Source organism: Telmatherina bonti (assembly GCF_933228915.1).
Source record: "Telmatherina bonti genome assembly, chromosome: 8".
Taxonomy (NCBI): Eukaryota; Metazoa; Chordata; class Actinopteri; order Atheriniformes; family Telmatherinidae; genus Telmatherina; species Telmatherina bonti.
The window spans coordinates 24,044,770-24,068,659 of NC_136626.1; the positions used below are offsets into that span (position 1 = coordinate 24,044,770).

The window sequence follows — 23,890 nt, forward strand, 5'->3', positions numbered from 1 at the left end:
TGGAGAAGAGAAACTCCAACGATGTCCCAATAAGGAAACTGTTGACCATCTCTAATTAACAAATGATTGTTGAATCTGTATTGAGTCATTGCTTAAACTAGCAATACAAAATGGTATCAAGGTCAAGCCAGTATTTATGAAACGTGTTCCACATATTCCTTCAAACAAAAGCAAACAAAAGCACAAAATGTATCCCACACTCACAGTTATGATTGAAGTCGTGCAAAACATAAAACAAAGTATGTGTCCCAGATGTTTCTCTTTCATGTTTCATTTAATACCATTTTATGCGGATTTACGTCATTGTGTAAAATTTAAACACCCACATCGAATGAAGACATCTCAGGCACCAGTTGTGTCAAACTAACAAGAGCCATGTTCAAGCTGGCATCTTACCAGGTCCACTTTTTTCTTTACTGATAATATTTTTTGGACATTTTTTCCCCCACACTTTCATTTCTGTGTGACCAAGAATGTTTTCAGTGTCTCTCTGTCTCACCAGGATTACCCGTGGCTCTGGATTACCTGCAGAAGCTTTATGTCTTGGGTAAGCAGGATTGGAAGGTGCTGATTTCATTCAGAGCTTTATTAATATTTTGCGTCAGTGAGCTTGCTGATGGTGATGTAATCAGAACAGAAAGTTATTGTTAAGAACTTAAGAGACCTCATCCTCCATGTGACTGCCATTTCGACTCACATGATAATAATGTTGCAATAATTAAGAGCGGCTGAGGTTACTGAACGCATGTCTGTCAGCAAATGGGCACATAAGCACTTGATAAAGTGAGGGTGTTGTGACTACTGCTGCAGGCCAGTAACGATGTTTCATACTATAGGATAGCACAGACAGCAGAAGGCATGTGTTTGCCAACAGATGCACCAGACCACTTTCTTGGACTCTCGTAATCGTCTGGGTGAAGCGCTGAGTATCCCACAGCTTCCACTGATCTCCTCTTCTGGACCCGATGGAGAAGGATCCGGTAGGTCCCTGTCAGGGGGCTGCTACAGTCTAAGCAAGGATTGTTTTGAAAATGAACTGGCACAACACCTAAAGATGACAACAAATTCTTCACCTCTTGTTCCTCCACACTCAGAGCCTGGTTGGCCTGGGCAAAATGGGCTGGAGAAGCGGGCAAAAACACATACGGACAAGGGTAATCAATCCCTTTCAGCCATGTGCTGTTTGTAATCTGTGCAATGGAGGACCGATCGGCCGGCACAATTCGCAGCATGCCTTTAATCACCAGTTGGCATGGTTCAGGCACATAAGTAGGGATACTGTAAGCCCCCTGCAGGATGCAACGTTTCAGTCTCCCCAGGTTCTCCCCATAGAACGGTAAAGTCGCTGTCGCCATGAAGTACAAGAGAATGCCTAAAGCCCAGATGTCCGAGTATCGTCCAATATAACCTTTCTGCTTGAAAAGCTCTGGAGCAGCATATGGTGGAGAGCCACAGAAATTGGTGAGAAGCTCATCAGCGTTGCATTGTGTACTGAAGCCAAAGTCGCCAACCTTGATGCAGTAGCATGTGGTGTAGAAGATGTTCTCCGCTTTGAGGTCTCTGTGGACGATGTTGTTGTCATGCTGGAAAAAAGCACACAAAGGTGGAAAATTTAGGAATTTAAGGTGTTAAGATTTTGAAATAAGGACGACACACAATCAATCCCAGCTGATAACATCCAGGAGAGCATAACCTGGTTTAGACTCCCCGCTGACATATGTTGGTGTTATCTAATAAAATCAACTCAAAAGAGCAGAATGTAGTGACATTCACGGACAAACAACTAAATATGAGTGAAACTACAGTTAGTTTTTTATGTTATGTTGTTACAGTTATTTTCTTTGTATGCCTTGAGGTTTCAGCTTTTATGCAATCCTTAATCGTTTCCAGATATAAACATAGTCGTCAACATTTCACAGAAGTTTTTGTCTCGTCTGTCAAAAACTTGATGTCTCTCATCTTTTCAATAATGTTACAAACTGGAGCTGTGCTCTTCAAGGCAAAAAAAGAAAAAAATTACATTTCTTTCACTTGAACCTATCTCTGCTCTTCTGGAATAACTTATTTCCCTACCAACATGCCAACTTACAAATGCTGATACATTTGTGCTTGTTAACAGTGTGTTTGGTAAATAAAATCGTTTTTCTTTTTTTTTTTTTTTTTTTTTTTTTTTGCTAATTTTTCTTCTTAAAAATTTTCTTTGATGACTGGTAATGTACCACATTTTTTGTTTAAGAACATCTATTAAATTTTCTTTAAAAAATATCTTTTCTTTACATATTTGCTGTCTTGTATTTCCTCTCCACTGGCTGCAATGAAAATAAAGACAAAAACGTCCACATCTGCATCAAAAAGTCTATGATTAATTATGTTTAAAACATGTCTTTACAAGTCTTTACAGCAATGAAATTTTATCACTCAGTGAGATGATAAATTTACATTGCAGTCATGCAGTGCCGTAAATAAGGATTAACAGTGACACTGAAGCTTACCATGTGTTTAACAGCAGAGATGATTTGTGCAAAGACCAACTTGGTTTCCAGGTCGTTGAGCTTCCCCCTGCAGGTGATTCGAGAGAACAGGTCACCTCCGCTGCCGTACTCCATCACCAGATACACCCGCCTGCTGGTCTCGATGACCTCATAAAGGCGCACTATGTTGGGGTGGCTCAGCTTCTCCATGCAGCTGATCTCTGAGGATACCAAAGGCTGGCTCTTGTTATCCAGACGAGCCTTCTCCATGATTTTTACAGCAATTCTCTCTGTGACAGAGGAAGAGAAATAAGGTCTGATGAGATGAAATGTTGGAAGAAAGCAGGTACAAAGGAAAATATAAGTAACATAAATATAAAGGGATAGAAGCTCATTTCACTGCTTATCTGACTGGAAGATTGTTGTTTATTTAGACCTGAACAAAATATGGTCAAAAACTAAGATCTTGTGAATATGCACACAGAGTCTGTGCAAAATACAGGGATAATATTCATAAAGGTTTTCAGTAGTGAATGAATTCATAGCATCTGGCAAGCAGATGATCTTAAATAGGACTTCAGGTTTATTTTTATGTTTTTTCTACTTACAGCCGAACACCAGAAAAAACTTAAATGTACATTTCCCAACTATTTAAATCTCCATTTAACAAAAGGAGGGATTGGGACAAAACCAGCATCAGGTTTCTTACCTTTTGTCAACTCGTGGATGCCCAGCTTTACTGTAGAGAAGTTTCCCTGGCCAATCTCTCCACGCAGCTCATAAAAGCCAATCCTTCGTCCAAGCATCAGGTCATTAATGAACTTCTGATTGTGGGCCATATTATAGCTGACCCTCTCAAAAGGAGTCTGACTCATCCTCTCTGCTTCGGTCAGTTGTGGGGTGGAACACATGGCAGCAGAAGTCAGGGCATGAGATGATTTCTCCATTTTTGGTGAATCATCTTTGGACTTTTTGCTCATTTTGTGCTTTGGCCATATCCTTGCTTTTATACCTTGAAAATGAATATTAAAAAACAACAGTAATAAGAACAAACAGTAAGACTAGGGCTGCAGTTCAACAGTGTGTAGAACTCAGCCAATGACATGATTATGATAAAAGAACATCTCCTTGCATAAACTGGCCTATTACGTTAACAGACTGGAGTCTAGTCAAGGCACAGACACAGAAGTTGGGTAATTGAATCGACATCCAGGTCATCTTAACTTGTCCTGCCTGGAATAACACGGCTACCTGTTTTAACATGACCCTAATTAAACTTAGTTGTGACTGTAAGTGAAACTAACAAATGGTAAAAAGCATCTGGTGATGCAGTCCATCTCATCATCAGACAAAAAAAAAAAAAAAAAAAAAAAAAAAAAAAAATACAACATGCCTTTTTGTCAGATGTGTAAAAATACTGAGATAAATTATTTACAAGCCAATTTCTCTTCAAAGTATCTGTTCTTCATAGTGTATGTGACAAAATGTAACCAGATCATTACTTCTGTAGGTTCAAGTTTACTTCTGAATTTTGTTTCTTAGTGTATTTTCATTTAAAAATAAGTAACAAATGCAGGAAATGTTTATCTTTACTGTTAATTTCTGCTTCAGGAACTCTATTGGGTTACTTGGTCACAGTTCATAAATTCAGCACATTCACTAAAGCATTCATTTTTGCTTTTTCTTTCATGCCAGTTTTCCACAGTGTGTCTTTTGTTTTTATAGGAAACAGTCGATTACAGTTTCAGGACTACATAAAGAGCCGTGACCACTGGGTGAGATGTCACTCTGTTTATTTGCCAGTACATTTATCCTGTAACAGCAGCTGCATGTGATGAAGAATACAATAAAAAAAAGGCTGATTTCAAATGTATCAAATTAGTATCAAATGTGGTCATTAGTTTGAGTTCTAAAATGTGTTTCAGTGTGATGGTACAGTGCCACCTCCTTGTCACTGTCTGTTAAATTTAGTTAATGATTGGCTAAATTACCTGGATGGTGAGGATTATGTGCTTCTTTAAGACTAAGTATTAGTGGGTCACTTCTGAAGTAGAGGTGTCCTATTTATAGGACACTTACGCATACTAACTAGACTGGCAGAACATTAAATAAAAAAGCTACCAAAATGAGGTCAGACTTGTAGGAAAGCATGGGAATATAATTGATTAATTATACAAATGATTACAATTAACACTAAGGTCAAAGTAATTTGGGTTAAAACATGTCACAAATAAGATTATTTATTGTAAGATTTGTCCTTACATATTGCTCGTTGTCTTGTATAACTTACAAGTTGCCTAAGCTATGGACAGAATTAAAACGTTCACTTACAAATGTACTAATGTACGTTTTTTTTTTAAAAAAAAAAATGTTTCTCTAATGAGATTTTGAGAAACCCATTGATAACTTGAATAACCTAAATACATTGTGATGTGTATTGAAATTATATAATATTAGAATATTTGTGTATCAAGTTGTCAGTAAAACATTATTCAAGCTAAAATAACAAAACTAACCCATTACAGCTTTAATAGGTTAATGGGCCGTTAATGGGAACTGGAAAATAATTCATCAACTCTAATGCAGGTGTTTCTTTTTCTTCTAATTGACCAAGTGTACAACAATAAAAGGTTATTTTGTCTTATAAACCATTTAAATAACAAAAGATACAGGATGTGCTATGCCCTGATACAAACTACAACTGCTAGAAAATTAAAGATCATAATTGCCACTTTAAGTGAAGTACTTATTTATTAATTAATTAGTGGCCTAATTATAAGTGCAGACAGTTGAACAAAAAAATGCCTATACATATAGAAATTTAAAAAGTATACAATTTACCTTGAAGTTGTGGGTCCTTCATGTCTGTCTATGAGGCTGCCACACCTGACTGTGACCAAACATGTGAATGGTGCTTCAGAGGACTAAATCACTCCCAATCCTATTAATGCAGTGCATTAGCGGACGGCACACTGTGTCCTCTGGCACAAACTGATCCCACAGAAGTGCTGAAAACATATTTTCAGTTGATGCACATGGATAAATAGATTAAAGTGTGTATGTTGCAGGTATTAAATATGAACAGATTACTTGAAATGATATCTGATGAGCTATATCAAATTTTACTGAACAAATCCCTTAAAGTAATTATAAACTCAAAACAAATGGATTACTGTGTACATCTTGCTTCGGGATTAAATGATCAAATATGACACATAAAACTTTAAGGATAAGAACATAGCCCACCTACAGTACCATATGCCGGAGGGGGGCAAGGATTATATATATATATATATATATATACACACACACACACATATATATATATATATATATATATATATATATATATATATATATATATATATATATATATATATATATATATATATATATATATATATATATGTGTGTGTGTGTGTGTGTGTGTGTGTGTATATATATATATATATATATATATATACACAAAAATTTGTATGGAAAATAAACTAATATTTGCACAGATGTACAACCAGGAACTTCTCCTCAGGTTGAACCTTTCATTTTTTAATTTCACAAAATCTGGCTAAGTGTTAATGTATCTGAAAGAATCTTTCAAATAACTGCAGTTCACTTTAAGATATAAGCCCATCCTTCCTGATTTCTTCTTTTTTGGACTCCCCCCTTTAATTTCCTATACCTCCCATTTTGTACAATTTACCTTTTGGAGAGATGGGTGTCATTATTTTTTATCTTTTTCTATCCCAACCCATCCTATTGTTTTGTATATTTTGGGGGCAAATGTTTATTCTTATTATCAAAATAACATGTGTCTGTAAGTGATGATAAGGCAATAGCAGTATAGCGATGGTTGTGGAGAGATTTTTTGGAGTCGCTATTCTTAGCATAAATTTAGTGTCTTTCTCATTTTAATAGGAACCAGAGTGGTGAAGTAAGTGTAGTATTACTGTAAATATGCTGTGTTTTTAATGCGTAACTAAAAAAACTGATTTCTGACATTAAAAAAAAAAAAACATTTGTGAGAAATTTATCTCAATGTATCTATTATGATACAGGCCCCTTTTATTCTGTAACAATCTTTCCAACAACAGAATTAGCTGTGTTTTGCCAAATTATTGCTGAAAAAAAAAACGTTATATAGAAGATAAATTATTTTTGATTTATTTAATTTCAAGTCCATTAAACAAAATTTGCCTAGTTAGAGCAAACATACTAGCAATATCATGAACACTGACGTCAGCACCAGGCCCCAATGCAAGACGGTCAAAGTGTGTCTACTGACCTGAACACATGATAATAATGAGCTTACTGGAGCCTGTAAATGTACTGTATGCTTACGCTTGCCTCCAACATCAGCTGCCATTAAACACCACAATAAATGAAACAATAATAGAAATTACCTTCAATAGCAGAGAAAGATAAGTACTAATAACAGCAAAAGACTTAAATCTCTGAGAAAACAAATCACTAGCTATGCATGACATAAAAACAACAACAAAAAGAAAAAAAAAAACATTCTTAGTGGTGATGCATGGCATAAATAAGACCAGAATCAGTGACAGCACAACTTTCTGTAGCAGTATCAGATAAAGTGTCATTTTCCATTGCAGGTGCTTTGAGTTACTCGCTGTACAAAATCATCTATAAAATCTTTTATCTTTTCTCTGACAACTGCTTTTGCTTTTGTGTCTTGATTTGCACTGTGAGAGTGTCAAAAAAACATTGTTCATAACTATACCATGACACGGCAACCCATGTGGTATTATTTTATAGCTTCAAATGAGTCGACAAAAGCTTCACAACATTATTTGTAGTTGCAATGTATGTATATGGAAGTAGATTAACAATACATGAGTTATGCCTGTACTGCAGAACCTTGTGCCTAAACAATAGGCTTTAACTGATAACTCTTCAGATATAGTGTTTCATGCTTATCCAGTCCCTCTCAACCCTAAATCAGAGAAATAATAAAATATAAATGCAAAATCAAGCTTCAAGTTCAGTCTGGTGTGTTTACAGCTTGCTTTTATCACCCTCTAGTGGACACATTATGAACTCCATTTTGATCTTCTTTTTGTGTTGTTGGATTGCGTTTACATAATTACATTAAAACCATATAAAATTAATAACTCATTTATTTATAAAATAACAAAGTATAGTAACAATTTATAACCAAATAACAAAAAACAATTGATCACCAACTAGGACATATTTAAAACATGTTGCACATGATTATCGTAGGCGGCAGCACATCTTGATTGGCGGTTCAATCCAGCCAATAGAAAGCCACTAATTCACCATTGTCCAATCACTGACAACTATTAGTTGGCGGGGCCTGAGCTGACTGACGAATGATCTCACTCCTCTTACGGAGAGGCCGGAAGCACATGCTGGCGCGCTGGTACTTGTGTTTTTATCGTCTGTGACATGTAGCTAGGAGGCGTTAAAGATTTGTATACATTATTTCATTTTTATTTGATTTTCATAAAAAGTTGTGTAAGATATCAAGAATGGCAGCAACAGTGGCAACGCCTGTTACCCCTACGGAGCTCGACTCTGACCGCTGTGGGAGTGAAGAGGAGAGCCGCGGGACCGAGGCGGAGGACAGCAGCCAGCCGCAGACAGGCCTCCCTGCCGCCGTGAGCCACAGCCGGCTGTCCAAACTCCCGCTGGCTCGCATTAAGGCTTTGATGAAGACGGACCCAGACGTATCCCTCGCCAGTCAGGAGTCTGTCTTCATAATCGCTAAAGCCACGGTAAAATAATTATTAGTCCAGCACGTGTTGCTGAATGTAAACACGAAGCAGAAACACGGCGCTTTTTAAAATGATGCTGGCAACTCCTGACTTTTATCTCAATTTGATAATCTTGTTACAAGGTATTTTCGCAAAATTTTAGATTTAAAAAAGAAATTGATAAATCCAACCAGTCGTGACGCAGGGTTAGTCTGCAGCGATTGAAGGAAGTCCCATCCCATGTGATCAGTAACGATGCACTTAATATCACCTTATCATGGCATGCTTTGCTTACAACTTATAACTCTTATAATAATGATCAACCACATAAATATGACAAGAGACTGTCATATACTTTTTTGTGCCTAGTTTTTATTTTTTATTTATTTTAATTTTCCCTCCAGGAGTTGTTTGTCGAGATGATTGCCAAAGATGCTCTCGTGTATGCCCAGCAAGGGAAGAGGAAAACTTTGCAAAGAAAAGACTTGGGTGAGTGCCATTAAAACTTTTTTTTTAAAATCACATATGTAGCTAAATAATCACCATAATCTAAAACTTTGTTTTACCATGTTATTGTTTAAGATGGTTAATTTAAGAATTCAGGATTATTTGAGATAGTGTAAAAACGGGTTAAAAAAAATAGCTTTGAATAGTGTGTTATTGTATGAATTGTTCCCAAAGTGGCACTTAAATGCTGAAAGTATTTAAACATTATAATGCGTATATAATGCATGTTTGATTTTGTGCACTGGTGAAAATATTAAGCCTTCCTGTTTCTCTTTTGCCCCTACAGACAATGCAATAGAGGCCATAGATGAGTTTGCATTTCTCGAAGGTAAGCCTCATGAAGTAACTTTGGTGTCAACATTGTATGATCATTTCTCTACAGATTTACATGCACTTTCATTCTGTGCATTGGTTTTAGTTAATGCATTTACATCTTTACATGTTTTACTCTTTTGCACCATGTTTTCAATGTGACTAATATTTAATTTCAGACTGAACATATTTTTTTACTTTTAGAGAAACAAAGTGGTAGATAAGAGTTTTCCAGTGCAGAAATGTAAGCATTAGGGAGACTTTGAGTGGATTTCACAGCAGATCATGTTTTGTTTTGTTTTATTTTTACAGGCACACTAGATTAAAGACTGTTTTACACGACCAATCAGGACATTGAATTTCTGCAGCCATTCAAGTTCTTTTATTGTCCAATAAGTCACTGTGGAACTTTCTGGTACTTTTCTAAGTTGAACTTGCAAATGGGGTCTTATGTTTTTATGCAATAGGCCCTGAAAACCTTTCATAATTTTTTTAAGACAATGGTAATATGTACATTTGTATGTAAATATTTGTGAAATACTATTATATGATTAAATAAAAGTATGTTTTAAAGAACCAGCCTGTTTGTATGAAGTCTGTGACTAGCTGGGAGTTTTAACCTTGTTTGTTTGCAGCACAATTATTAATACTAATCCGTTCAGTTGCAATACACAATTTTAGGGCCTTGAATAACTTATTGATCAAAAATAAAATGTAAAAAGAACAAACTATTTTTTTGTTAACACTGAAGAAGTTCCAGTTAATACTAAACTTTACCAGGTGAAAGCTTGAACAGAAGGCTTGATAGATCGATTAGCTGCTTTTTCTTAATGTCGCATTCCTACAAAAGCATCCAGTAGTGGCAGCATGTCTGGCAGCAAATGCACTTTGATGTAGCTTATTTGGAAAATGAAAAATAAATTTTGCATGTTTTCAATGTTGTACAGATTCGAGCAAATTGTAAGTGAAATAAACTCCAGTAGACATAACTGTACTAAACTAAGAAAACCTGACTGTGCCTGGAATATCCTGGAATGTCAGAGCTGTCGCGTCTTATCTACACGCTGAAGGATTTCCTCCTTTCACTGAACATGGAGTCTTGACTTAATTTCTGGGTGATTGGATTTTACTTTTCAGAAAATTTATTGTTTGATACATTCAATGATTTAATATCAAAATACATGAGGCAACATAATCACGCAGTGTTGCTTTTTACAATGTTATGATTAAGTAGCCAATGGAAATCTACGTGTCTTCTTTTTGTTTAGTTAGGTATTTATTTATTTTTGGTTGAATTAAATGTTGAGCTACTTCTTTAATCATGAACCACTGAATTGGTTTACAGCTCTTTTGGAAGAAACACCAGCTAATACCAGATAATTGCAAAGTGTTGATATGAAGGTATTTTGAAAATCCTATATTAGTGTTTCCATTCTTAACACAAATGCACAATACCAGCATTTTATAAGAAGCCTTGAACTTTGCTGATTAAAAGATTCATGAAATATATTATGACAAGATAGTATTCTTTATTTACTATTTTTCCAGATTATTAATCATACTAATGTATCTATGATAATCTTGTATTGACTTAAAACTAGCACAGTCAGTTCCTATTAAATGTAGTGACAGTAGTTCACTTTGTTGCAGCTGCTGAACATTTTGCACAGAGAAGAACACAGGTCTGAGGTGAAATGTTGAGGTTCAAGTTTCTTACTCAACATGATGAGACTGAGAAATCACATTGCACGAGGAAGCTGTGTGTGTCTCTCTAGACCTGAGAGGTGTGTTGTTCTTTCTGGCAGCATTTGTTAAACACATAGAAAGTGTTGAGTTTCAGACTCTGGGCTCTACCACGATGCTTTGAGTTTTTGTAGTGGGGATTTTGTAAATAAATGCCTGAGTGTGTTTAAGCTGATTTTCTGGGTTTAGTGTTTCGGGGGGTAATGAAACAGAGCTGTGAGAAGCATAGATGTTTGGTTCCAGAAGAGCACCAGTCAACTCCCTGCAGAGGAATGTTTGACTGGCACAGAGGAACATGCAGTACTATTTTCTAATAAAACATAATCGGATGTTGAAGGATTGGACATTGTTTTATTTCCACAGTCCGTGAAGACATTCCATTAAGGAAATCTCATGTGAAAAGTCAGTGAAGAGCTTTTCCCTGTCCAGAGCAAAGCACATCTATAAATCTCCAGCGGCCTGGCTGGATGGTTCACCTTTATGTGGATGAATAAAGGCCTGAAAACAGAATAAGCTCTGAGCTCGTGGTCCTATGGTATTGATTGTGAACATTTAACACACTAATTCTGAAAAAGGGTGAATTTTCCCAGGTTCAACAAAAATGTAACAGTAAGTAGTGAAGATGAAGATGCAGGTTGCTGTTAATTAGATTGATAATCAACAACTCGTTACAATGAAAAAAGGGAGAAAAATGCACCTCTGTAGAGAGGTTCTGTTTCTCAGAAATGGAAATTTACAGAGGTTCAGCTATCTGTAAAAAATAAATAATGGAGCAATTTTAGATGAAAGTTTCTTTGTGTAAAATTTTAAAGACTTTGAATATTCAGTCCTTAAAAATTATTATTGGAATCTGAAGACGTCGGCCATCAGGCAGCACGGTAGTAAAACAGAAGACGACTGGAAATCACTGTTTTGGCTCAAAAACCACCAGCAATCACTGAACATAAATGTAGGTTAAAGCTCTTTGATGGCTAGAAAAGGCCATATGTAAACATGATTCTGCTGATCTCTGAATCAAAGCTCATTAAAAATGGGCGGATGCGATCTGGAAAGCTGTTCTGCCTCATTAAACTAAATATTCAATTCTTTTTGGAAATCATGTTTGCCCCATTCTCTGGACTGAAAAGGAAACCTGGACTGAAACCTTCCAGACTTATGAGCAGAACTAATTTTTAAGGCCAGTATCCGATGGTATGGGCTGGATTAGTGTCTGTGGAACGGGACACTGAAACATCTGGAAAGGAATCAATACTGAAAGCCACAAACAGATTTACATATACTCCCATCCAAATTACTTTTATTTCACGGAAAGCCTTTTATTTATCAGAAAGAAAGTTACTACATGCTACATTTTTATCAGCTTAGTTTCAGAAAAGAACAGTTGATGTGCTGGAGTGAGCTGCCTGCCATGCAGATCTTTCCCTTGTAGAAACTTACTGGTGTATCATGAAGCACAAAAGAACTTGGGTTGTTGAGCAGCAACATTTCTCTCAGACTAAATGAGACAACATTTCTCTGTCAAAGGTCCAGCAAAGCACATAACGGGCAAAAGGTGGAAATTTCAAAAAGTTAAAAGCAGACAAAGAAAGGACCCCCGTGGATCTAGATGATGGTCAAGAAGGGTCACGAGGTGGCAAATACGAGGCTCGGACAAGGCTCCTCTGCAACCAGAAAGAGGATGAGGTGTGACTGAACACAGACATTCGTCCTACCTCAGCAACTTCTGCTTTTGACCAATCTGCTCCTGTAAATTGGCTTTGCTTTGGCACATCATACAAGTGTAACCAAAGCTGCCTCTTCTCCATTTCTCTGGTTTCCACGGTGACAATTTCTGTTTACGATTGGTGTACTTGCAAGTAGTAAAAATGACAAAACCAGGCTCATTCTGCGAAACTGCAAAGATTTCCAACTTGAGATGCTCAGAACAGACAAACCAAAATATGAAGCTCTCTATGAAGTTTTGTTTTGTTTAAAATGCAGATTCATATGCTGTATTTTTTTTTTTTTTTTTGCAGAAACAGGAAGTAATAATGGAAAAATATGAAAAATGAAAATAAACAAATAATGCAAACACTTAGCATACATTTAATGAAGTAGTTTTGATGCCTAAACATAGCCTAACTAAATTAAACTACACTGTTAATAACAGGGTTAAGTAACAGCTTCGTTAGGAAGTCTTTAAAGTGAAGTTTATCCACAACCTCTGTATGAAACCAAATTTAGTCACCTAATAATGTTTTTACCTGATTTCCTCCTGCCAGTCAGCCTTCAGCTGTTACTCTAAAACTGGCATTATATCTTTTCTTTCAGTCTTTCTCCTTTTCATCTTGTCTTTACCTGAATTCTCCAGGGCATCTCAACCATCTCAGGCATCCCCTAACGACCCCTCAACCAGTGTCTGGACACCAGGGGGTCCTGCACTTATCTCCTATCTTCATCCAGGATTCTTTTCTTCTGAAATACCTCTGGTAATTGAGTAAAGGTTCAGTGTTCTTTATTACACATGCCTGCATTTTGCAATAAAAGCATTTGCTTGAATTGATCTCTCCTTTATCATGTCTTTAGCACAAAACTTGGTGAATGACTGGCTTCTGCAGTCAGAATTACATTCCGCACTGCTTGTTGTCTGCCTTATTTGGCCCCCTGTTTGCCTTCATTTAAAGATTAAATCAAGTATTTGCCTCCTGTATTTTATCCCTCAAAAATTCCCTTTAGATCCATTAAGATCTCTTCGGCTGCATGTCCAGAACAGTGAGCCGAACTCTTCATCGCTAGGAGGCTATGACACCCATATGTCTCCAGCTCCTCACCCCCTCAGAGAGGAAGATATTACCTGCCGTCATTCCTATTGCTGATTTTATTCCTGATTTCCCATATATGTGGGTCAGCACACGTTGACAGGAGATATTTCAGTGACGGAAAAACATGCAAAATATGTGACTGGCTCACAAACAGACTTATTGTCATGTGAAAGGTATGTTTTTGCAGCTGAGATTCCAACCTGATTTCTTAGGTCAAATTCTTGCACAGTGTACCCCACACCCATCGGCACATTCACACACACACACACACACACACACACACACACACACACACACACACACACACACACACACACACACACACACACACACACACACACAGATATGCAATACACATTTTTACTCCACCTTCATCCTTCAGTGCACAGGCTACATAGTTTCATTTCCAGGATTCCATTAGGAACATGTCTTGTTGTCTGGATATTTTTTTGGTTACTCCAACCAAATGTTTCTGGGTCCAAAGGATAATTTATGCAATCTTAAGATCTATTGGACCACAGGAACTTAGCAAGGCTCATATGTGGCTAATTCTACAAAATGTATTCATTGCATGCCTCATGCTGCTAATGGTTTCAGTGCTGCCAATGCAAAGAACATTTGTGTGTTTTTCCAAAGTACCGTATGCCAACGGCATTAAGTTTAATGAGGTATAATGTTTTGTTTCAAACTGGCGAACTTAATTTATATAATACAAGGAGACAGTTTTTTTTTTTTTTAAAGTAAAGAAAACACAGATATTTACTGTGTTTGTTACATTCCCGTGTCAGTTTTGTTTCATGATATGTGCTGGCTCCTAATACAGATAAATGGCTGAACATTAATAAAAAGGAAGCATATCAGGAGAAGCCCTTTTTTATTTTGACAAGCCATTAACTTCAAATTTCAGATTTTGATGTGGGTCCAACAGGAAAAATCTGGGGGAAGATAAAGTTTCCACCCATCCACCAACAGTCTGAGTAGATTTGAATAAAATTAAGCTACAAGAAATGTTACACCTTTGTTGACAAGAAAGGACCCAGACAAAAACATTCTTAAATTTCTGCCAATCTCTGACTTGCAACAGGAAACCCCAAACATTTTAAATGATTATTAAGATAAGCACAAAAACAGGTTTTCTTGTCAATTGCTCTTGATGCCAACAGTGATATTTGCACATTTTTTCACTTAAATGAGTCGAGTCTCTCATGCAGTGTAGTCAGATCATTATCATTAAGCAAGTTAAATGACTATTTGTTTTGTGTAATTCTTTGTTATATCCTGTGGACCAGAAAGTTGGCCTGGAAAGGGAGACAAGCATGAGCCCCCTCTAAAATCTAACTGTTTTTAGAATAAAATGCTCTACAGAAGATTAAAAATGTTTTCTTTTCAAGCTTTTCCTACATTTTGAGTTTCTCATCAACCCTACTGACTTGGTCAGGATGGTGGATATGAGGTCTACGGTTACATTCCTGAGACAAGGTGTACTGGAGTAGATCTGTGAATGAAAAGTAATGGATAAAAAAAAAGAAAAGAAAAAATAGACCATGGCATGCTTGCTTTTGTCATAATGGGACGGATTTGGTTGAGCAGACTAGTTTGAATGTATTGTATAACGTACACATTACACATCATACACATTAGAGTATGATGAATACACAAACATGTCTTTATTGGCATAAAAGTAGAGTTCAAGCTGTTCATTATCCAAACACATTGTGTAGATTAACTCTACAAAATGGTAAAATATGTATTTCTGTCTAACTTATCATTTCATTCACTGCTGTTGCTGGCCACATGATCTGACTTTGGCATCTGTGTCTGTCATAATTCTCCACCACAGGGTCAGATCAAAGAAAGTCAGTATGAAACAGATGAAGGGCTACATAAATTTCTCTGGTCCCTGCCATATAATCAGGTCCTGTTTTCTTTTAAAGTGTCTAATAGATGTGCATCTTTGACTCGCACATTGGGCCTCCAGCTTATTCTTTTGGTGTTCATTTAGGAAACAAAGTAACAGTTTTATTATGATTAATGTACCGATAGGGAGAGGCTGTAAAGTCATATTATCGGCATGTCTTTCAAACATCTGCATTACTTTACTGGGAAAATATATTACACTTATTTAGTAACATTAGTGCAGAAGCATGAGCCAAACCCTACAGTATTGGTTAGCATCAACTTAATTTCTCAGATTGGTTTCATATTGTTCCTGAACTTCAAAGTTTATTCTGTAAATGAGAGATGATAGAGGGGCCTAAGAATGTAAGATTTGACAGTAGTATTTATCATTATTTAATAGGAGAAGAATTTGTCGCATTTATCATTGTGTATATGCAACATATGTGTTACAGGTTACAACAGACTTCAAAATGAGCTAAAAGTCAAATGCGCCATGTCAGCAGGTGCGTGTGTGATAAATTACATGTAGTTGTATTAGAGTCTGCAAAAATATGCACAATCACATTTTAAGCTGCGGTTATGTATTTTTCCTGCCAAGCAAGAGCCCAACCTACATGCAGACTCAGACACATCAGGATATATGGATAGGGGTTAGTTTGATATATAAAGACATTTTCATTAAACAAAACCCCGAAACTTGCCTCTATGGTTTTCTTTTCCAGCTTTTAGGTGCAGCACAGAAAACAGAATAGATTGAAAAAGGAAGGTATTTAAGGCCTAATCATGATTGTGCTATATCTGTAAGCAAGTTGCTTTGATTTCTGATCCTAAGTGTCGGAAGTGATGAAAGTCAATTCAATTCAGCTTTATTTGTATAGCACCACTTAACAACAATGTCTTATCAAGGTACTTTACAGACACATCAGTTGTCAGCTTAAGTTACAAAGACCTGGAAGTGAAAAAGTAACAGTGATCATTTGTTGGTCTTAAACATGCAAAGTTCTGCATGTAGCTGCACTATTCCAGTTGCCCATCCCACATTGTTATATTTACAAAGATTTCTTTAGTTGTTAAAGTGAAATTTGCTCTAATTATATGAATTGTATTTCCCTCCTGCATCCTATAGGAGCGGCATTACAGGTCACTGTTGGGCATCGTATTTAGAGGTTTAAACAAATGGCCAATTTTATGCTTTCTTTTTGATGACTTAGAAATCATGAACAGTAAAAATAAAAAATAAAAAAAACAATTATGCTAAATGCGCTAAAGTCTCAATAGTTTTGTCCAACACACATCCAAGAGAGAATGGTGAGGACAGAGCAGCCAAACCAAACAAAGCTTTTGCCAAAATCCTAACCTCTAGAAATTACTACAAGTGTAGTAAAAACTTGTGAAGGTGGGAAACAGGGAGCACAATATGAAACCACCTGTTCAGCAACATTAAAAATGAAGAAAAATCTATTATTTCAGTTGTTCCTGTCCATTCATGGCGAGCAGATATGCTCCACCATCCAAACAAACTGTTTTTTTTAATCTATTTTTTCATTTTTTACTCAATTAGAAATATTTTGTGAATGCATTGTTGGCTAAATAAATTATTCTATTTTAATGTAATGGCATGTTTCTGACTTTACTACACTATGCTTCTGCCTCATATTCATGCTACTCTTACATTTATAATACACATTCTTGGCCATTGTTGCCCTGCGGTGTCAAGGGGCTGAGGAACCTTTGTTTTCCAACTCAAGGTATCTTGTGACAGCAGTGTTTCGCTTTACAGCATTGCATTACACCAGTAACTAGGTTTCAGCACCCTGCTGTTTTGAACACACATCATGGCTGTTACATCAGCAACAAAATGCAGGAGGACATTATCAGAGGAAGCAAGAAAAAGAAATGGAGAAAAGGAAAGAGCAAGAGATGAGACAAGAGTCAACATCGGACTGACTTTTACTGGCTGAAGACTACTCAGAGAAGAGATGCAATGCCGTTCGGAGGCCGAGTTAAACTTTGTTAGAGGGTGCCAAAGTGAAAAAATCTGCCAAAGTTCATCAGTGCAGCTTTAAAGGTGCAGTGTGTAAGAACGACTGACATTTAGAGGGGAAGGTGGGCACAGAGATGACTTCAAATGCCAAGAACAACAAGCTCAACTGACACAACTGAGGTTTTCTGTTGTCTTAAAAATTTACGATTATACTTGTTCTAATTGAAGATGGAGCAGCACTTGTCACAGACTAGAGCAGTCAATTAATGAGCAGCAAAGAGTTAAATACAAATTTTGTTCATTTATTTCATTTCTAAAAATATATTTCTCTTTACATGCAAACACACAATGTTGGTGACCTATATTTGAACACCCCTAAGCCGACTTGGTGCCTGCACCCCTCAGTAATTGTCAGGATGATTTTCACTGTCACAGCAACATGGACTGAAGTTATTAGAAACCTGATTTTATGGATTTGCTCAGACTCAGACTTATGTAGATAGCTAATACTGTGTATGCACCACAACTCTACCTGTTACTGTCCTGTGATGTCCCTATGAAACGGACTGTTGAAGCCATTGTTACATGTCGTGTGTTAGAAAGTGCCTTTATTCCATAACATGCTATTCTGATAAACAGTATAGCTGTTTGAAGACTGAACTCACATCAAGCACATGTTTAACTTGAAGGCAATCAGACATTCTTCTGTTATGTAGAAATAGGGAACACGTTTGTACCATTTGCATGCCAAAAACTGGACGTCAGAATTAATGTTAATGTGCCTGGTGGTGATTACTTCTCAATTTCACCCTTTGATCTCCAGTCTGTCCTGATGAGAAAAATGCACTGGAGGAGAAGGGAGGAATTTAAAGCCTCAAATGAGACAAATGGGGTTTGGCATCCTGAGCGAGGAACCAAGAGGGAGAAACAAGAGCGAGAGAGGTGAGATGAATGTGTAAGAAAAAGAGACTGAGGGAGGGAGTTCAGTTGAGCGTGAGAATGACTGAAAGTGGATAAACATAGGGTGGGAGAGAAAGACGGTAAGACAGAAAAAGAGAGGTGGAAGTGAGTGAGTGAGAGATGGGCAGGGAGGTATGAAGAGAGGGAGGGAGTAATATAAGAGAGGCAGCCATAGAAGGAGAGGTGACAGAGTAGATTATCCTCTCCTCTCTGCCAGTCTCATCATGTTCATTCTGCAGATGTTGACTATTATCTCTCTCACTGTTATCTTCCTGGCATCTGTAGAAGGTAGGATACAGCTATACTTCCTAAATGTGTGTGTGTTGCATGGATTGCATGCGCCCTGCAGTTGGACAGTGTAGCAAAAGGAGCGATGGCGAAGACAGAAAAGGAAAGAAGAGGGAAAGAAGGGTTGCAGCAGCAGGGATGGAGGCATGGATGTAAATAGAGGGGTAAAACGCCAGAGCACACGATCATCTGAAAATCACACTACACTCATGCAGAGAGACAGCAAGTGTGTCAGCCTGTGTGATGCTGTGGTGTGCTTCCTGAGATGTAGTGAAAGCACTGGAAGTGCACTGATTCTGGATCGTCCATGGCATAACAAAGCAGCTGTGTCCTATTTTACAGCTCTTACTGCTCCTGCTGCTTCACATCTCACTTTAATTTGTTGACAGACCTGTTTTGAATAAAGCGACATCCTGGCAAAGCCTTCATACAAACACACACTCCTCCTCTCCTCTTCTCACTTCCTCTCATTTCACAGGCATGGTGGTGTGTTTTTGATGCAGTTGTATTTCCTCTGACATTCTTGTGTGAATGTTTGTGTTAACATGCAAGTAAGTGTGTATGCACCTGGATGGGAATGCAGACATTGTACAGGACAGAAAATGTCTCCTCTGCTGAAATGCTCAAATGACAATGTCTTGCAGTCATTACACACATAAAACGTTTCTGTGTATGATGTTATGGTTAATTTTGATAATGCACAATTATACTCTGTAAAACTTTAGACTGACTTCCAATATGGTCAACAGTGTGCTATAGTGGGGACACAAATGAAAACTTCCTTATCGTCCTTTTGCTTTTGTTCAACTCACTCCCGGCTTGTGTCTTGTTTTACAGCTAATGGCGTGCAGATGCAGAGGGATGTCCAGTGCTGCATGTTGTACTCCCAGGGCAAGGTGCGTACCAAAGATGTGTTGCGGTTTGAGGTGCAGACGGAGGGGCCCGATTGCAGTATACAAGCCATCATGCAAGTATTTCAGCTATCTACTCCTGGAGCTTAAGAGCACAGAGCAATTTGCAGGCATGGAAAATATGCCTCTCATTACAGGAGGGCAGAGCCAGCCTGAGAGGCATTGTCATTTTTCCAGGTCAAGTTAATATGGCAGGGCTTGTAGCTGTAATTGCCAGGGAAGTAAGAAAGGAAATATGTGGGAATAACAAGCCATCTGAAAAATACCTTGCGAGCCAGCTGAGCCCCGCTGCAGTCAGTCAGTCAGAACAGCAGGGTTTAGTTAAGTAAACTGCATTGTGATACCTATTGTTTCCAGCAGGGCAGAGAAATCTGATGTAGCTGGGGAATGAAGAGCTTGCTTTTCATGTGGTCCAGTTCACACAAACATGGGATTCTTACTCTTATGATACAAGAGTTGCTTTCAGTCTTCTCTGTGTTATGCAGCGATCATTAACAGATTTCTTTCGTTTTGATTCCACTTTCATGTTCATTTATTCTTCAATTTATTTACTCACGTTTATCTTTCCTTGACAAATAAAATTTGGCACAAATGTCATTTTTCTTCAGAGTTCAGTTGGTCTTAATGCTGCCACCCTGTGTTTTTGTAAAAGCATTGATTCTTTTTTTCATAGTCTTTACACGAAGAAAGCAGTGAAATGCGCAGACCCCAGAGATCGGAAGGTGAAAAGGTTGCTGAGGAAGCTCCTTTTGAGACAGAGAACCAAGGCACACCGAACCATGTGGCTCCTGCCTCGTGACAACCTGCCTGTAATGTCAGAGGTCAGACTTGAGTCACTTAACTGCTGCTCAGATGTGTACTTCACCTGATTTTCCAGAAGAATCCCCACCAACCGTCCTCAGTCCACTCGAGGGATGCCAACTTATAGATTTGAGTTCCAATAAACCAGTGAATGCATTTGTTTTAACAAAGCCTTGCATGCATTTGCCAATGATATTTATATCATATAGACAGCAGCTGATGTAAAGCATTTATGCTGTCGAGAAACATTTGACAGATCTATGAAAACCACTTAAATTAATAAAGCACTAAAACCAGGTCAAACTCTTCTAGTCAGGTTTGAGTAGATCAAAAACATATGTTCATTTATTAAAAGCCTACATCTCTGATCTTTGCTCTACTTTCACTGATGAAATGGTCGCCAAGTACAGTACATAGGACTGATGCCACGCAGATTTATTCTCATTAGGATCTGCTACTGATGACTGTGGTTGCAGCTAAAATCCACTATTGTAGGACACAACAAAAGCAAGACAAGCAGACTCTCACATTAGTCTAAAGTTCAGCAAAGCAGACAAAATTCAGGGTACTGAGAGGTCATGGAAGTCTTTACTAAAACCAGTAGCAGATTAGAATAAGCTAGTGCTAGTAAGAGTAGAACGTCTCTGTGGACATCTCTGGAGTGGGAATTTTTTTTCCATTTTTTTGCCCTAAATTTCTATTTTCACGATCAATTTGTGTGAGCTCAGATTTTCTGTCTTTGTTCACTGATATGCTGTTTCTGTCTCTTGTGTTCATAAGAACAAAAAGGACATGTGGGCAGTTCATAATGTGGAGTGAAGAAGTGCCGTCAAATGTGGAGGAGAACTTGTAGTCATACGTAAGTCTGTTGAACATGATACCTAGATAGGTTCAGTAAACTGTGATGGACTGGTGAGCTGTGTGTGTGTGTGCGTGTGTATCTGCCTCTTGGCTGATAACTGCTGGGATAGGTTCCAGCTTCCCTGCAACCCTAAACTGGACTAAAATGGTTTAAAAATGAGTGAATAGATAATGGTTCAGTATAATTAAATTTTTGAGCAATGTTCTACTTTTAAGCTTACATTGTTTGTTTGTTTGCTTTTTCCAGCAGGCCAAGTAAACTCTCAGCAGCTGATTGTCTTTACTCGGCAACTCTTGCTGACTCCAGTTATCTTCTGTCTCTGTCTACACTCTCCATCTCCCTGGGACCATTCCTGGGCAGCAATATATATTTCAATAGCTTTAGGTATTTAAACATGAACTGCGCTTGAAATATCTCCAACATCTGGCTGGACCCAACAGAAGAGTGTATCTGTAAGATAAGTTGCAATGATTTTTATTTTAAATGGCTTATACTGTTATTTGCCTGAAAGTGTCTCCTTCTACAACAGCATAACCACTCGTAGCTGATGTGAAATCAGTCAAGCAGTTGTACTGAAATAAGTATTGACATTTATATAGTATATCAGCAGGATACTCTGTGTTTATTTTTGACTTGTATATCTTAAATGTAATAATATTTCACACAGAACAATAATTTCTTTTGGGTTTTTTTCCCCCACATTCAACTGGGCATGGAGGATATTGGAAAACATGTCTGTATTATGAGCTTGCACTTTTGTTTATTTTTTAGGTATTTGTAATAAGGTTAAAAAATCTTCCTTCAGGCTGTATTTGACTGTTGTTAAAAAAATATCAGTGGGACCAGAGTGAGGATTTCAAATAGATTCAACCTTCTTTGTAACACAAGCATATTCTCATGATATTTTGTCCACTTTATATATTGAATGTTTGTAAACTCTGAGCAAATCTTTTAAACCACACCCTAAGGCAACAATGACAGATTTAGATCTCTCTTTGCAGTCTACATTTGTCTTTTTCAATAATAATCTGTCACAAACTATGCCAAAGTATCCATGAGTCAACCCATCACATGACCAGGCTGTTATAACTTAGAGGGCTCAATTCTGTGTACAATGCACAGGAATTGTATTGTAGAAGAATGCACTGTATCACAAGTAAAATATTTTATAAATTAATCTAAAATGATTACAACAGTTGGTCTTCTGTGTTTTTTCTCTGTGCATCTCGTCTGCCTTTACTGTGGCATACTGGTGGTGTGCTTCAAGGCTCCAGTCCAAGGCTAACAGTGTTCATGTGTCTATGCAAAGGTTGAGACTGAAATATTTTAATGATTAGTTCATGAGCCAGGACCATGCTATAGCAATGTAATGAAGCAGAAGAAGGGAGAATTTGAAATAGGCCTCTTAAGGTGAAGAGTGCCGTCTCGGGCGGGGACTTAACGTTTGAAACAGACATCCGAATTTACGCATCTAAGAGAGCTTAAATGGGCTGAAGGGTGAGGAGAGCAAGACAAACAGAGGTGAGTAAGTGAAGCGAGTATAAAAAGATTTGGCAGGTTATTAGCTGTATGGTTGAAGCATGGCCCTTACCATCATTCATTCTTTTATTCATTTTATATACAGCAAATTTAAATCCAAGGTCGAGGTGAAGCTAGAGCCTATCTAAGCAGGTGTGTCAGGTGAGAAGCAGGGTATGACCTAGATAGGTCGCCACTTCATTGCAGGGCCGACACAGGGAGATAAGCAACCCCAAAACAACCACAAAACTATAAGAGAAACACAAAACAATTTGTGCAAACTCACTTGTGGGGAGAATTTCGAATGACCAGGTAAACTAACATGTATGTTAGTTTGCTCCACTGCTCGACTCCCTCACCATCGAAGGTTCAACCCAGTGAACTTCTTGCTGTGAGACCACAGTCTAACCAACTCAACTCATTTATAAAGCACTTAAACACAAAGCCAGTTGAAACAAAATGTTAAACATAGAAGTGAAACATTTACAGATAAGATTAAGTGTTGGCAAATATGAGGAAAGCAGCTCCGACAGGTACACAGGGGCCAGAACATGTAAGGTCTTAAAAACAAATAAAAGAGCCTTAAACTGAACTCTAAAATGTACAGGCAGTGAGTGAAGTGATGCTAAAATAAGGTGTAATCTGGTCTCCTGCTACATGCTCCAACCAGATTATGAGCAGCTGCATTTTGGATGATTTGGAGGTGTGACAGACGATTGGCTGACCCCAAGATAAAGTGCATTACAGTAACTCATCCAACTGGGGGGTGAGGAAGGCATGGGTTACTGTCTCATGGTGCGGAACAGTTGACAAAGGTTAAAAAATAAAGTTTGACTTTACCACTGATTTAAAGTAGGTTTTAAAAGATAGACAAGGGACCCAGATCAGCTGGGGAAGGGTCACTGGAACAAACACTATAGCCTCCATTTTTTCTCAAGAAACTCAAGGCCACTGACTGCCTGATGTCATGGAGGAATGACAGGTGTGAAAGAGAAGACATCCTTCTGTTTTTGCACATTGCACAATAGATCATTTTCAGTTCCAATTGGAAAAATCTTGATGAATGGAGTTGTTGTGTCATACCAAGATAGTCTCACT

The 23,890-nt window shown here is 37.6% G+C and overlaps 3 protein-coding genes across 3 annotated transcripts; 2 read left to right on the forward strand and 1 right to left on the reverse strand.

Annotated features, from left to right (window-relative positions):
- Positions 1-830: 830 nt before the first annotated feature.
- LOC306759900 (serine/threonine-protein kinase NIM1) lies at positions 831-3,734 on the reverse strand (the record flags this gene model as incomplete). The annotated part of the gene is made up of 4 exons (XM_079245647.1): positions 831-1,583; positions 2,493-2,761; positions 3,181-3,532; positions 3,723-3,734. The coding sequence occupies 4 exons, from the start codon at positions 3,732-3,734 to the stop codon at positions 831-833; spliced, it is 1,386 nt and encodes a 461-aa protein (XP_079101773.1).
- Positions 3,735-7,884: 4,150 nt separating this feature from the next.
- pole4 (polymerase (DNA-directed), epsilon 4, accessory subunit) lies at positions 7,885-9,473 on the forward strand. Its single transcript, XM_079245071.1, has 4 exons — positions 7,885-8,227; positions 8,611-8,695; positions 9,000-9,041; positions 9,338-9,473. The coding sequence occupies exons 1-4, from the start codon at positions 7,982-7,984 to the stop codon at positions 9,349-9,351; spliced, it is 387 nt and encodes a 128-aa protein (XP_079101197.1). The 5' UTR covers positions 7,885-7,981; the 3' UTR covers positions 9,352-9,473.
- Positions 9,474-18,636: 9,163 nt separating this feature from the next.
- ccl44 (chemokine (C-C motif) ligand 44) lies at positions 18,637-21,231 on the forward strand (the record flags this gene model as incomplete). Its single annotated transcript, XM_079245470.1, has 4 exons — positions 18,637-18,700; positions 19,538-19,667; positions 20,285-20,432; positions 21,193-21,231. The coding sequence occupies 4 exons, from the start codon at positions 18,637-18,639 to the stop codon at positions 21,229-21,231; spliced, it is 381 nt and encodes a 126-aa protein (XP_079101596.1).
- Between the last annotated feature and the right edge of the window lie 2,659 nt (positions 21,232-23,890).

Coding starts and splice junctions, on each gene's coding strand:
- pole4 (XM_079245071.1), top strand. CDS start 7,982: ATGGCAGCAACAGTGGCAACGCCTGTTACCCCTACGGAGCTCGACTCT. Junction 8,228..8,610: donor TCATAATCGCTAAAGCCACG/GTAAAATAATTA, acceptor TTTTCCCTCCAG/GAGTTGTTTGTCGAGATGAT. Junction 8,696..8,999: donor TTTGCAAAGAAAAGACTTGG/GTGAGTGCCATT, acceptor TTGCCCCTACAG/ACAATGCAATAGAGGCCATA.